This window comes from Oscarella lobularis, chromosome 4 (genome assembly GCF_947507565.1).
Source record: "Oscarella lobularis chromosome 4, ooOscLobu1.1, whole genome shotgun sequence".
Classification (NCBI taxonomy): Eukaryota; Metazoa; Porifera; class Homoscleromorpha; order Homosclerophorida; family Oscarellidae; genus Oscarella; species Oscarella lobularis.
The window spans coordinates 115497-129737 of NC_089178.1; the positions used below are offsets into that span (position 1 = coordinate 115497).

The 14241-nt window shown below is 51.0% G+C and overlaps 3 protein-coding genes across 3 annotated transcripts; all 3 read right to left on the bottom strand.

The window, feature by feature from the left end:
* Positions 1-22: 22 nt before the first annotated feature.
* Positions 23-2590, bottom strand: LOC136186383 (ER degradation-enhancing alpha-mannosidase-like protein 1). The gene is made up of 12 exons (XM_065973699.1): positions 2307-2590; positions 2165-2237; positions 2005-2108; positions 1772-1943; positions 1442-1717; positions 1294-1376; positions 1021-1204; positions 804-974; positions 646-719; positions 488-584; positions 185-399; positions 23-120 (listed from the first exon to the last, which is right to left on the bottom strand). Exons 1-12 carry the CDS (start codon positions 2588-2590, stop codon positions 42-44), a joined length of 1812 nt encoding a protein of 603 aa, XP_065829771.1. The 3' UTR covers positions 23-41.
* A 23-nt stretch (positions 2591-2613) lies between these two features.
* LOC136186372 (uncharacterized) lies at positions 2614-7884 on the bottom strand. The gene is made up of 6 exons (XM_065973687.1): positions 4655-7884; positions 3705-4595; positions 3316-3645; positions 3222-3263; positions 2927-3159; positions 2614-2852 (listed from the first exon to the last, which is right to left on the bottom strand). Exons 1-6 carry the CDS (start codon positions 7839-7841, stop codon positions 2727-2729), a joined length of 4809 nt encoding a protein of 1602 aa, XP_065829759.1. The 5' UTR covers positions 7842-7884; the 3' UTR covers positions 2614-2726.
* A 504-nt stretch (positions 7885-8388) lies between these two features.
* Positions 8389-14238, bottom strand: LOC136186373 (uncharacterized). The gene is made up of 6 exons (XM_065973688.1): positions 10461-14238; positions 9540-10391; positions 9141-9482; positions 9046-9087; positions 8759-8985; positions 8389-8696 (listed from the first exon to the last, which is right to left on the bottom strand). The coding sequence occupies exons 1-6, from the start codon at positions 13642-13644 to the stop codon at positions 8571-8573; spliced, it is 4773 nt and encodes a 1590-aa protein (XP_065829760.1). The 5' UTR covers positions 13645-14238; the 3' UTR covers positions 8389-8570.
* Between the last annotated feature and the right edge of the window lie 3 nt (positions 14239-14241).

Consider the following 14241-nt stretch of genomic DNA (forward strand, 5'->3'; position numbering starts at 1 on the left):
TGCTCCAATTCGATTATGCGCCCTCGGTGAGAAGAGTATCTTCATTCGGTCATTTCCGGTTGGAGCGGCGCGAACACCGGGAAAACGGAGCGCGCGTTACCGATAAAAACCAGGGCTATCCTAATTCAACCCAACCAATTGTTCTATATTATACAAAAGTTTCCGATCGAGTGGAAGCGAGTACCTCCACGTTTCCGGCAAGCTGACGCACGCCGAACCGTTGTACGACCGAATATTTACGTCGTCGTCGTCGTCGAAACGCGACGACAGAGGCGGCGTCAACGGCGACGTTTCCCACGCCTTTTCCCGCCAATGCTTACCGATGCGGATAGGATGGCCTTCGGTCGTGAAAACGTACTCGCTTTCGTAACGATTTAGATAATTGTCTTCGTCGAATAGCTGGGGTACACGAGACAGAGAGAGAGAGAGAGAGAGGGAGTTTACAAAAAGCCCGCCGCCACCCACGTCTAAAATAAACGCTTCTCACCAAAAATAAATACTTGCACGTTTCGCTAAGAAAAAAGCTCTCCATTCGATCCTCCTGCGTCTTGTCAATCACATTATGCAGCGTGGCGTATCCGCATCTAACGAAAAAAAGCCTTTCAAGAGAACCGTTTTCGATTTTGCCCTGGGGGGATGGATTACTTGGCACGACAGTGCTTCTCTAAACTCTCCAGTATCTCGCTTCCGACGTGCAAATAGAAGGGATTTCGCGTCGCCTAACATCAAATGAGAGGAATGAATAAGAAAAACGCACCACGCCCACGCGGATAATTATATATCTATTCATAGTACAGCCTCACTCTGTATAAGAGATACGTCGATTCGACGAGCTCTGGTCGCAGGGGATAGAAGGCGACTTCGGGTGACTTGTTTTTCCAGTTGAATCGTTCCGGAAGAGCGCCGAATCGACGCCATATGGCGTAATAGAGGGCATGATTACACACGGCCTCCATAACATCCCCTTTCAATACCTACGCATAAATTGCTTGACGACGTCACCGTGCACGGAATAGAAACCTGAAGGCCAGAAAAGAACGCGGATAAGGAATCGACCCAAAAATTCATGACGTCGCCCGTCTCCATGTTAACATTGGCGTAAATCGGTATGTGGTCATCGTCGTCGTCGTCGTCGTCGTCGTCGTCGTCGTCGTCGTCATTGTTATCAGTGGCACGCTGCCGAAATCTAATGCGACAATCCTGCCTAGAAGAAGAAAGAAAAACGAATAAGAAAAAAGGAAGGTCCAAGTCAAAATATCGAAGAGAACCACCCACGGACCCTCGGGCCTGTACCCTTTTCTGGCATAACGCATGAGACTCTTATACATGGCATTGAAGCGCTTCAAGTCCTCATTGTGACCAAACAGGATGTATGACTGTAGGAGCAGCGAGAAGCCAGTCGTCGTTGACCCGCTTACGCGAATATCGACCCCGCCTATACCTTATACAAATATTCGTAGAGGGAATCAAGACCCGCGCCTATGCCGCTCATTTTCCCAATCCACTCCCCCGTGTGGATGTTGATTGTGTTGCCTAAGAGCCCCGTGTGCGGATGCCGCTTTTCCCACAGAACGTCCACAGCTCGTCTTGCATAGGACTCGTATACCGGGTCGCCCGTCAATCGACTCAAAAGAGTGAACTCGACGAGAAGAGATCCGGCTCCCGCCGTGCACGTTTCATTAGAAGATACAGACGGAATGTCTCCTCGAAGATTGACCTATTTTCGGACGCATGCACACACACACAAACTCGATACACGTAGGCGTGTTACCCTGGGGTGAGGAAGTCCTGTCGTTGAATTTTCAAAAGCCGAGAGCAATCGAGACGCCAAATTATTGGCCATGGACAAAAGCTCGTCGCTGTAGCCCTCCGGCGTCAAATTACCAAACGGCTGTCGGGGATCGCGTATAAGCAGATGGGCCGACAACAAAGACCCCAATACCCTGAGAGAGAAGAAATTGCAGTCGCAATGAGCGGCTCGGCGCAATTTCTTTCTTCGATCACCTGATGGTGGCCTCGAAGACCTGCACTGTGCTTCCAACGTGAAAATCCACAAAGTCTAGAACGAGTCGCACGGCTCGTTTAAATTCGCTGCTATTACCCAATACCTAAATAATAAATAATAATAATTAATGCCCACCACGTGCGCGCTTTTTCCATTTACCGCGAGAGTTCCCAACGAATCGATCAGAGTGAGCGAGTAACCTCCTAGGACGTCGTTTATATTAATGTTCGACCTTAGAAAATGAGAGGTACAGTACACAATGCGGGGAATTCGTCGACGTACAAACACCACGTAGGCTTACTGATCGATATCCGGACCTCGGCCTACGCAGTGAATCGGATCGAGTTCGTCTTTGGGAAAGGCGAATTGCATGTAGTTCTCGTATCCCACGTAGAACATTCGTCGTGCCGCTTCTCGCATTTCGAGACGACGACTCTCCGGGAATGCCTTGTAGTCGACGACGTTCGAAAAACCGCGAGAGGGAAGGTCGCTTTCGTTCTGTGTGAGAAAAAGGAAGACGAGCTTGCTTGCTATCGCCCACATGGTCACGGCAATCAGAGCGAAACCGTCGTCATCCCAAGGCATTCGGTTGACATAACGCGCGCTAATTGCCGCTAAACTGTTACGCAAATGCAAAACAACCTACAAACTGAAACATAAAAACGAAAAAACAAGTCAGTGAGTCGGGCAGCCACATCTACCGTCTTCTTCAACCGTTTTCTCAACAGAAACCATTGAGATTTCTCTCCTTCACCTCCTTGATCGTCCTCACAACTTCCATGGCGATGGGATGTGCTTTCAACACGGTAAGGTCCAAAATATTAGCCTCTCCATCATATCCAAAGTGCTAGAAGAAAAACGCCGGACACAGCGCGTTCAATAAAAAGAGGCAAAGAGAAAGAGAGACTATGAGACACTTACAGAGCAAGCTTTGTGAAGCACACCCAAGACGTTATGAGCGGCATCTGCATTTGGTCCTTTGTAGTCGGCGTAGGCATTGGCCACTCTTTCACACTGATCATGGAGGAACACTTCCACTGGTTTTCCAAATTTCGTCATCGTGAAGCTGTTGAATTTCGCCAAAGCGAGGCGAGAACCTCTAGCGTTTATTTCCACTGCGGAGTCGTGAATTTTCTGCTGCACCTTATCCACCTCTAAACGCGAAAAGAGATTCGAATTATTCAAAATAAATCATCAAACAACCCGACTCGTTTACCGTCGCAAAGCTGTCTCGACTTGTCGTAATCCTCGTTCTCACCTGAAGCAAAACAAAAAGCTAGCAACCACTCCGTCAAAGGCTATAGACTTACGTTGAGTCACGCGTCGAAGTTTGTCTGCCATTCCTTGTCGAACACTTCGTCGGAAGACGCGTTGAGATTTACTTAGTCCGCCGAGTTCTTCCTCTTCCTCTTCTCGATCCAGTTCTCGAATGTCCTTCTCGACGTCTTCGTCCACTTGTTTCTTCTGCTCGGCGACCTCATCCAAAGCTGCTTGGCAACGATCCAGCTTTGCCTTCTGGCTGCTGTATGCCTTCACTTCGGCACTCAGGGGTTCGTAGAGCGATTTGTCCAACTCGACGAACACTTGCGTAACGTGATCGAATACGGTCTTGAGAAGACTGCACTTTTCCTCGTCCGTTTCTTAAGAATAAGACAGCGCTATACTACTTTCTCCTCAAAATTGGTAAAAAAGCACTTACTCGGTTCTTCGTCAATCGATTCCTCCTCGCCGTCGTTTTCGTCGCCACTGTCGATACCGTCAAACACGTGGTCGAACTCCCTTTCGACTTCCTTGAGATCTTTCATGACGGCGTCAGCAGCAGCGCGAGCCTCTTCGTCATTCTCTTCGTCGTCGTCGTCGTCGTCGTCGTCGTCGTTGTCAATGACAGCGGGTGTCGGCAGATCGGTAACAATTTCGCTATCCTGATCGAAGTCGTCGTTGTCAAACACGTCCTTCGTCGGAGCCTCCGGCGCGAAGCGCCCCTCCAACTCGTCTTCGAGCTCGTCTCTCTTTTGACGATACGAACCGGGTCGGTAGGAATCGGCTAGAGCGTAGCCGGGGAAAGCGGCGGCGAGACTCGTCTCCACATCGCGACGTCGACGACCGGTTATGCCTTTGTAGGCACGATCGGCAAGGTCTTTGCACATGTCCAAGACGCCGCGGAATCGAAGCGAGAAGCCGTAAGTTTGATACGAACGTCTGAGGAAGGACACCTCAATGCTGCCACCAAAACTTCCGCCCTTCACCGCCGCAATGCTCACTTCAAACGAAATCCTTCGAATCCTGATCAAAGAGCCCAGACCGTAGCGTAGGATGAAATTTGCCGCATCGGCGCCTATTTTTACAGCCGCTCGTACGCCTCTCAGAATGGCTTCGGCCGCATAGAAAGGTGCCTTGGCAACTTCCACAGCCTTTTCGGCGACTTTCAAGGCAGCGTAGGCCGCAGCACGTACTCCTCTGCAAAGAAGATTCTTGCCAGCGCAAACAGGATCGGTAATACGCTTGCCGCAGCCGTTAGTCCTCGCACAGGACCAACAACAGCGGCCCCAACACCTCCTACAGCAACGGAAACTAATAGTGGGAATGCACACTACAAAAAAAACACACGGCACGATGATTAGACGTACTGCTTGGAATGCGATTACTTACCCGAGCCACATCTTGATTCGCTGCATAATCTGTTCACCTTCCCTTGCTTGTCCCTCAACGAACGCTGAGCACCGTCGAACTTTCCCCGGCAGGCAGCAACTTTACCTTCAGCTGCTCTAATTCTCGCCGTAGCTTCATCAGCGCCTTTTTTGATCATTTCTTGAACGTTTCTAACGAGCTTGCCCAACGCTTCGGCGTCCAGTTCACCGTGGACGCCAAACGAGGCGCGAGTAAGAGAACCGTAGCTGGCGTGGACTTTCAGAGTCATCTGGAAGCCGAAGAGCGGTTTTCGCACTTCAACTAGGTACTCTTTTTCGTTGATCTTCAGCGTGGCGCCCGTGTATACGAGACCGAACAGTTCGACGTAACCGCTAGCGTCGATCGACACTTTAGGAGGGCTCAGACTGATGTCGGCCTTCAGATAAGGACCGCGCGATTTCTGACTCGGATGCGCGTACATCTTGAACAAGCCACCGGCGAGATTGAGAGCGGTCATGGACGCATCGATTTTCAAGAATTTGCCTGGATTTACGTGGATGTCGGCATTCAGTCGGAATCCGAGAATGCTAATGCCGCCTTTAAGTTTCATTCCCGCCGGTATGACATGGCCGGGAATTCTTTTCTCAAAGACGGCGTACGACACTTCAAGTCCGTTGACGAAGCCCATCTCGCGAAGAGGCTTAGGTAGATTGCATCGAATTCCGAAAGCGTTCATCACCGAATAAATCGTCACTTTGTTTATCGAACCGTAGAAATAGTTCTTTTTCGGATCGGTCGTGTCGACGCCGACATACGTCGCTCCCTTCAGCTGTCTGCCGGGAATACCGATGTGAACTTCGCCGCCAACTTCGAACGCTGTCGGCGAGACGCCCGGAACGAATTTGATGGAAAAGAGAAGATTGCCGACGGTCAACCAAGGAATTCCGAACGCCTGTTTCCACAAGCCTTCCATCGACATCGACGATTGCAATTCGCCGGTAGGCATTGCAGAGAACGAGCCCTTGAAGAGAAGACGCGGACTGTGAACGAGCAGTTCGCACACGATGCCCACGGACGGAGCCGACGTCGTCGAGATGGCAAGTTCGAGTCCCGCTGATTGAATGGTCATTGCGCTGCCCAGTTTGATGTTACTAAGACCGGCTGACACGGTGAATTCGTTCAAGCTGGCGATGCTCGCTTTCAATTGAAGACTCGAGCCGCCGAGAACGGGTTCGAGGAATTTGCAGATTGGATCGTTGCCACACGCGGGAAGTTTGAAGACGCCGGCTAATGTCAGACCCTTTTTCACTTCGCCCAACTGCGTCAGCGTCGGACCTTCGAACGTCGTACCCGGAAAATCGGCCGATGCGATGATCACGCCCAATTTCATTCCCTCGTCGAACATTCTGACGCCGGCGATCGATTTTCCTGTCAGTTTTTTCAGAATGCCGGCGAAACCCGTGTTGGCGAAGTCGAATCCGACCGCCGCCGCCGGTTGGCCGTTCACTTTCTTCGATATGAAATAGCACTTCGGTCCGCCAAAGTCTGCTATCTGAGGCTGTCCGGATAGATGCAATTCCTGCGTTTTTGCTACTTCGCCAATTGGAATTTGGACGGATGGGTCCACGATTTTGAATTCTCTAAGAAAACCGATGTTGATACCATTCGGAAAGAAGTTGGCGCCGGCTTTGGAGAGAATTTCGCCAACCTTGAGCTCTTTTCCGCTGCCCTTCAAAATGTAGCCCTTGTTGTCGTCTTGAGGAAAGATTCCCACTTCGAACGACGCCGATCCAATTGCCCATTGACCCTGGAAGTCGACCTTGAAACTCCTCGGCGATTTCAGCGTCACATTGATATTCATTGACGGATTGTTGATGGACAGGAAGTTGGGAAGAATGTCGAGCTTATCGCCCCAGTCTACAGTCAGTGTAAGTTGGAATTTCTTCACGTCGAAATTCACGCCGCTAACGTCGGCATTTTTGAGTTGTTCAATGATGCTGCGAGCGCTGCGTCGGCCGCGAAGCGAATTGATCAGCGGCAAATTGTTGAAGTCCAAGTTGAGAGCGCGCATAATGTTGGGAAGAGTGAATATGCGGCTGTTGTCGATTCGCTCCATGGTGACTCCCATACTAGGATCGATACGGATGAGACACTTCGCTGGATCGACGTCGGCGAGGATCTTGACTTCGGAGACAATGGAAACGCCTTCTGGGAAGGGTTCAGTGTCTTTCAATATGCCATCCATGCACTCGGGCAAAAGGTTCGGCTCGACGTCGCTCGTCGAAATGAGGAAACCCGTATTCGTCACGGTGACGCCTCCGAGTATCGGAACCGACGATATATCCAAACCGGATACCTTTTTGATCAGAGTCGAGAGTCGAACCGAGGGAAGCGTGACCGCCATTGTCAGAACGGTTTTCTTCCCCCCCGCATAACTATGGAAAAGCGCGTGAAGGCGGTATCCACCCCAGCCCGCGATGCTCGGCGAGCCAGTGAAGCAGAACGCCACGTCGTCCGTAGCAGAGTCGTACAATCCCGTCACATCGACGCCGGAGATGGAAACCTTATCGAAACCCGCTCGTTTGAGCGCCGCTTCGGCTGATCCGGCGGGAAGAAGTCGCTCGCCGAGCGCCGTAGCAATTGCCGAGACGTCGACTTTGCCGCCCGTCGGCGATCCCTTGATCAAGTACTTGCTCCCGTCTTTCTTCAACGACGTCGAGACGCTCACCGAACCGAGTTTCCAATCGCCGCTCACGAAGAGATTCTTTAGCGTCACGCGACTACGGCTGCTCTTCCCCACGATCACGTCCATCTGCACTTGAGCCAGACTCAAACGCTCGGGACAGATTTCGAGGCTCGGATAGGGGCGCGTTTTGACGGACAACTGCCACGGGTCGTTGAAGTTGAAGACCATTTCCGCGATGTCGATTCGCTCTTCGCCGTCGAGGAACTTGACGCCGGTGTCGGGGAGGAGATCGGTGAGCGACGACGAGCTCTCTTTGGCTACTTTGACCGTGAGTACGTTGTTGACGTGGGTGATTTGGAGTCCATACTCGTCCATCGTCTTGCAGAAGTTCATCCATTGTGGAACGAGAGCTCGGATCTTTGCGACGACGCCGCCTTCTTGGCAAAGAGACGCAGCGTCCAAGTCGACGGCAGATAGGCCGGCTATGCAAACGGCGACGACGAGAAAGATTTGGGCCCTCATCGTGTTCGATCAACAACCGATTCGGGAGTGAGCGAATGAAGTCGTGTTGATCGTAGATAAGCTCCACCCAACGTGTGCTCCTGACCCTTGTCCCTTCCTAATTGGTCAAGTTGAGACGAGAAATTATAATTAGCAAATTGGGCGTGGACTTGAAGACACTGCATTTAGGTTTGATGATTTTCGCGGTTTGTGCAGATGTTGGCTGCAAATGTTCGGTTTCTGCTTCGATAAGCCGCGTTTTCAACTGACGTCATGTCAACTCATTTGCAACGACGTCACGTGCCGTATTCGATAACCACGCGAGAATGGCCTCCCAAAGAGAAAAGACCGACGTATTCGGTTTGCAGAAGACATATACGTGTTGCTTTGACTCCGAATCCGAGTCGTAACACGACGTTCGACATCGCTCACGGTCGAAATGGTTTAGACGTGCCGACGAAGGGCGTTGCTCCTCATCCCCCTCGTTCCCAGCGTCATCCCACTCAAGAACACCTCAGAGATCGGTCCAAGGTCAAAGGAAAGGAAAGGGGAAAGGATACGCCAGCGATTGACTGATTGTGTCTTTTTTGGACCAAATGTTCTAATCATGTGACTTTAGCGTGCTTCTCGGCACACATGCAAACAGCGCCCTACAAACAGCGCGGGGAAAACAGCACAAATACATGTAGACGACAATCAGCGTCAGACGGCTAACCCACGGATACCAGTATCCGTGGCTCCGCTAAACAGTTAGTCGTGACAAAACACAGGTATGCCTTTCATCTCTTCCAGTTGTTTTCGGATAGCCATCACCGTAGAATACGACTTCAGAACAGTCTGGTCTCCAATATCTTCCCCGCCGTCATATCCAAAATGCTAAACAAGAAAAATCATTACCAGAAGAAGCGGTAGCAAAATACGTAATAAATAAAACTTACGTTACAGACTCGAACGACGAGATCGCGCACTTTTTCAGCTCCTTCCTTCTCGGCGTAGCCATCGTACATTTCGTACAACGAATCGCAAAGTTTGTCGATGAAAGCTTTGAACGGTTTTTGGAAAGAGGCAACAGTCGCGTTGTCTATCTCGTTCAAAACATTTCGCAATCCCCTCGAATTCTGATCGACGAGAATGTCGCGACTATTCTGCTGGAACTTGTCAACATCTAGATAAGAGAACATTTAATGAGGACAGTCCTACATCAAAGGTACGTGTATCTTCGCACTGTCGCACAATTGCCGAGCCCGTTTCAAGTCATTGTCCATATCTGCAAAAACACATTTATGACGCAAAACAGAAATTGTTGCATGTGAGCCCTACTTTTGATCTTTACTTGAACGACTCGCTCGACTTCAGCCGACGACACTCGGTTCACCTCTCGAGCCTTTCGCTGTTGAGACGAATCAATTTCTCCCAATAGTTCGTCGGATTCCTCCTCTTTCTTCTTCAAATCGACTTCTCGATCTCTCATGTCTTGCTCTATTTCCTTTCCTTGCCTCTCGGCGTCGTCGATAAACGAGCAGTTTCCCATCTTAGACGTTTGAGACGAATACGGCCTAACTTCCTGAGAAAGACCTTCGTGCACCGACTCCAAGGCGGAAACGACGTTGCTGAGGAAATCAAATCGTTGCTTGAAGAAAACACATCGATCTGCATCGGTCTCTACATAGCACACGAATATGTGATTAGATTAATTAGAATGCCATCCTCCCTGTGTACCTGGAGTAGAATCAATAAACGATATTTTGTCGGAATCAAACTTTTGCTCTCCCACTTCGATGTGAGGTCTCGCTTTTTCTTCCTGCTTGATGAGATTCTCGAGTCCTTCTCTCGCTTCGCGTTCCTCATCGCTTTCGTCGTCGTCGTCGTCGTCATCGCCGTCATCGCCGTCCAGATCGAATGGAATAGATACAGTTGGCGGCGCGACCGTCAACGACAATTCAAATTCGGATTCGTCAAAGACATCTTTTTTGACGCGTCTGACATTCGGTGCGTACGAACCCGGCAAGTAAGGATCGACGAGCCGTTCAACGTAGCCTGGAAAAGCGGCCTTCAAACTCGCCTCGACGTCGCGACGACGACGACCCGTAATGCCCTTCCATATTCTATCGGCGAGATCTTTTGCCATGTTAAGAGGCGATCCGAGTCGAAGACTAAACGAAATTTTCTTATAGGAACCCCTTAGGAACGACACTTCGATGCCGCCTCCAAAACTTCCGCCCTTCACCGAGTGAATAGCGACGTCGAAATAGATCTTTCGAATGCGAATCAAACCCGTCAGAGCGTTTCGGGCAATCCAGTTCGCCGCGGCGAAGCCGATTCTCACTGCCTTTTTGACAACCTCGAGCGCGGCTTTGGCCGCGTAGAAGGGTGTCCTGGCGACGGCGACGGCCTTTTTTGCAATCTCCAGAGCAACGTTGGCGGCGGCACGAAGGCCCTTGCAAGCGAGATTGCCGGCGACGCAAAGTGGTTGGGGGATTCTTGAGCAGCAGCCATTCCAACCGGGGCATCCGATGCAGCCTCCCCACACTCTCTTGCAACAACCGTTCCACTTCGGACAACCGATGCACGCTGTAGAAACAAAACAAAGAGAAAAAACGAATCAAATCGACGATATGTGGAACTCGAGGGAATGCTCACTTGAGGGGCACCGGCGAATTCTGCATAGACTATCCACATTCCTCTGTGCCCTTTGTAATTTTGCGTCGGTGTCCTTCAATGAAGCTAGAGCTCTGTCGATTTTAGCCTGGGCTGCGGAAATCTTCCTCTTCGCCGCGTCGGCACCCTTCTTTATGATACCGATCACTTTATTGACCAAGTCTTTTAGCGTCGAAAGTTCGCCGTAGACTTTGAACGATGCCGTCTTGAGAGAACCGTACGAGGCGTGAACCTTCAAATAGGCTGGAAATAGGTAAAAGACGGTGCGAATTTCCATGATGTATTCCTTCTCGTTGATCTTCAGCGTGGCGCCCATCCTCAAGGAGCCAAACAGTTCGACGTAACCGCTAGCGTCGATCGACACTTTAGGAGGGATCAGACTGATGTCGGCCTTCAGATAAGGACCGCGCCATTTCCTATCCGGATGCGCGTACATCTTGAACAAGCCACCGGCGAGATTGAGAGGAGTCATGTCCAAGTCGATTTTCAAGAATTTGGCTGGATTTACGTGGATGTCGGCATTCACTCGGAATCCGAGAAAGTTGATGCCGCCTTTAACTTTTATTCCCGCCGGTATGACACGGCCGGGAACTCTTTTCTCAAAGACGGCGTACGACACTTCCAGTCCGTTGATGAAGCCCATTTCGCGAAGAGGCCTAGGTAGATTGCATCGAATTCCGAAAGCGTTCATCACCGAATAAATCGTCACTTTGTTTATCGAACCGTAGAAGTAGTTCTTTTTCGGATCGGTCGTGTCGACGCCGACGTACGTCGCTCCCTTCAGCTGTCTGCCGGGAATACCAATGTGAACTTCGCCGCCAACTTCGAACGCTGTCGGCGAGACGCCCGGAACGAATTTGATGGAAAAGAGAAGATTGCCGACGGTCAACCAAGGAATTCCGAACGCCTGTCTCCACAAGCCTTCCATCGACATCAACGCTTGCAATTCGCCGGTAGGCATTGCAGAGAAGGCGCCCTTGAAGAGAAGACGCGGATTGTGAACGAGCAGTTCGCACACGATGCCCACGGACGGAGCCGACGTCGTCGAGATGGCAAGTTCGAGTCCCGCCGATAGAATGGTCATCGCACTGCCCAGTTTGATGTTACTCAGACCGGCTGTCACGGTGAATTCGTTCAAGCTGGCGATGCGCCCTTTCAATTGAAGACTCGAGCCGCCGAGAACGGGTTCGAGGAATTTGCAGATTGGATCGTTGCCACACGCGGGAAGTTTGAAGACGCCGGCTAATGTCAGACCCTTTTTCACTTCGCCCAACTGCGTCAGCGTCGGACCTTCGAACGTCGTACCCGGAAAATCGGCCGATGCGATGATTACGGCCAATTTCATTCCATCGTCGAACACTTTGACGCCGGGAATCGATTTTCCAGTCAGTTTTTTCAGAATGTCGGCGAAACCCGTGTTGGCGAAGTCGAATCCGACCGCCGCCGCCGGTTGACCGTTCACGTTCTTCGATACAAAATAGCACATCGGACCGCCAAAGCCTGCTATCTGAGGCTGTCCGGATAGATGCAATTCCTGCGTTTTTGCTACTTCGCCGATTGGAATTTGGACGGATGGGTTCACGATCTTGAATTCACTAAGAAAACCGATATTGAGGCCGTTGGGAAAGAACTTGGCGCCGGCTTTGGCAAGGAGTTCGCCGACGTTGAGCTCTTTTCCGCTTCCCTTCAAAATGTAGCCCTTGTTGTCGTCTTGAGGAAAGATTCCCACTTCGAACGACGCCGATCCAATTGCCCATTGACCCTGGAGATCGACCTTGAGATTCCTGGGAGATTTCAGCGTCACGTTGACATTCATTGACGGATTGTTGATGGACAAGAAGTTGGGAAGAATTTCGAGCTTATCGCCCCAGTCTACAGTCACTGTAAGTTGGAATTTCTTCACGTCGAAATTCACGCCGCTAACGTCGGCATTGAGAAGGCCGTCGATGATGCTGCGAGCGCTGCGTCGGCCGCGAAGCGAATTGATCAGTGGCAAATTGTTGAAGTCCAAGTTGAGAGCGCGCATGATATTGGGAAGAGTGAATATGCGGCTGTCGTCAATTCGTTCCATGGTGACTCCCATACTAGGATCGATACGGATGAGACACTTCGCTGGATCGACGTCGGCGAGGATCTTGACTTCGGAGACAATAGAAACGCCTTCTGGGAAGGGTTCAGTGTCTTTCAATATGCCATCCATGCACTCGGGCAATAAATTGGGCTCGACGTCACTCGTCGAAATGAGAAAACCCGTATTCAACACGGTGACGCCTCCGAGTATCGGAACCGACGATATATCCAAACCGGATACTTTTTTGATGAGACTTGAGAGTCGAACTGAAGGGAACGTGACCGCCATTGTCGCAACGGTTTTCTTTCCCCCCGCATAACTGTGGAAAAGCGCGTGAAGGCGGTATCCACCCCAGCCCGCGATGCTCGGCGAGCCAGTGAAGCAGAACGCCGTGTCGTCCGTAGCAGAGTCGTAGAATCCCGTCACTTCGACGCCGGAGATGGAAACCTTATTGAAACCCGCTCGTTTGAGCGCCGCTTCGGCCGATCCGGCGGGAAGAAGTCGTTCGCCGAGCGCCGCAGCAATAGCCGAGACGTCGACTTTGCCGCCCGTCGGCGATCCCTTGATCAAGTACTTGCTCCCGTCTTTCTTCAACGACGTCGAGATGCTCGCCGAACCGAGTTTCCAATCGCCGCTTGCAAAGAGATTCTTTAGCGTCACGCGACCAGCGCTGCTTTTTCCCACGATCACGTCTACCTGCACTTGAGCGATACTGAAATACTCGGGAATGATTTCGAGGCTCGGATAGGGGCGCGTTTTGACGGACAACTGCCACGGTTCGTTGAAGTTGAGTACTATTTCCGAGATGTCGATTCGCTCTTCGCCGTCAAGGAACTTGACGCCGGTGTCGGGGAGGAGATCGGTGAGCGACGAAGAGCTCTCTTCGGCTACTTTGAGCGTGAGTACGTTGTTGACGTAGGTGATTTGGAGTCCAGACGCGTCCATCGTCTCGCAGAAGTTCGTCCATTGGGGAACGAGACTTCGGATCTTTGCGACGAGGCCGCCTTCTTGGCAAAGAGACGCAGCGTCGAATTCGACAGCAGATAGGCCGGCTATGCAAACGGCGACGACGACGAGAAAGATTTGGGCCCTCATCGTGTTTGATCAACACCAATTCGGGAGTGAGCGAATGAAGTCGTGTTGATCGTATATAAGCTTCACCGAACGTCTTCCCTAAATTAGTACAGACGTGCCGCCGAAGGGTGTAGGTTCTCCCCTTTCTTCGTTCCCAGCGTCATCCCGCCCAAGAAAGGTATAATCTTTGTGTTTCTTTGTCACCCTTCCCGTTTTTCGATAGTAAAAGAAGTACCCAAGAACAACATCTCAGAGATAGGTGAGGGAGAAAACGCCCGTGATTGTGCGTTCGCAGCCTTTTCTGTCCATGTTCTCTGACCATGTGACTTTAGCCTTCTTTCCGGCACAGAAACAGCGCACCAATAGCGAAAATCAGCGCCAGACATATCATGAAGGCTAACTTACACAGTGAGTCATGACAAAACAGGCTAACTTACACAGTTAGTCGTGACAAAACCGAGGTAGACTATATTTAGTCCGACGTGTCACCGGAGTCCTCACCCCCTATCGTTCTCAACGTCATCCCATTCAAGAACACCTCAGAGATCGGTCCAAGGTCAAAGGAAAGCGAGCACAGGATACGCTCAGGCCATACGCTCATCGGATTGTGTTGGCCTT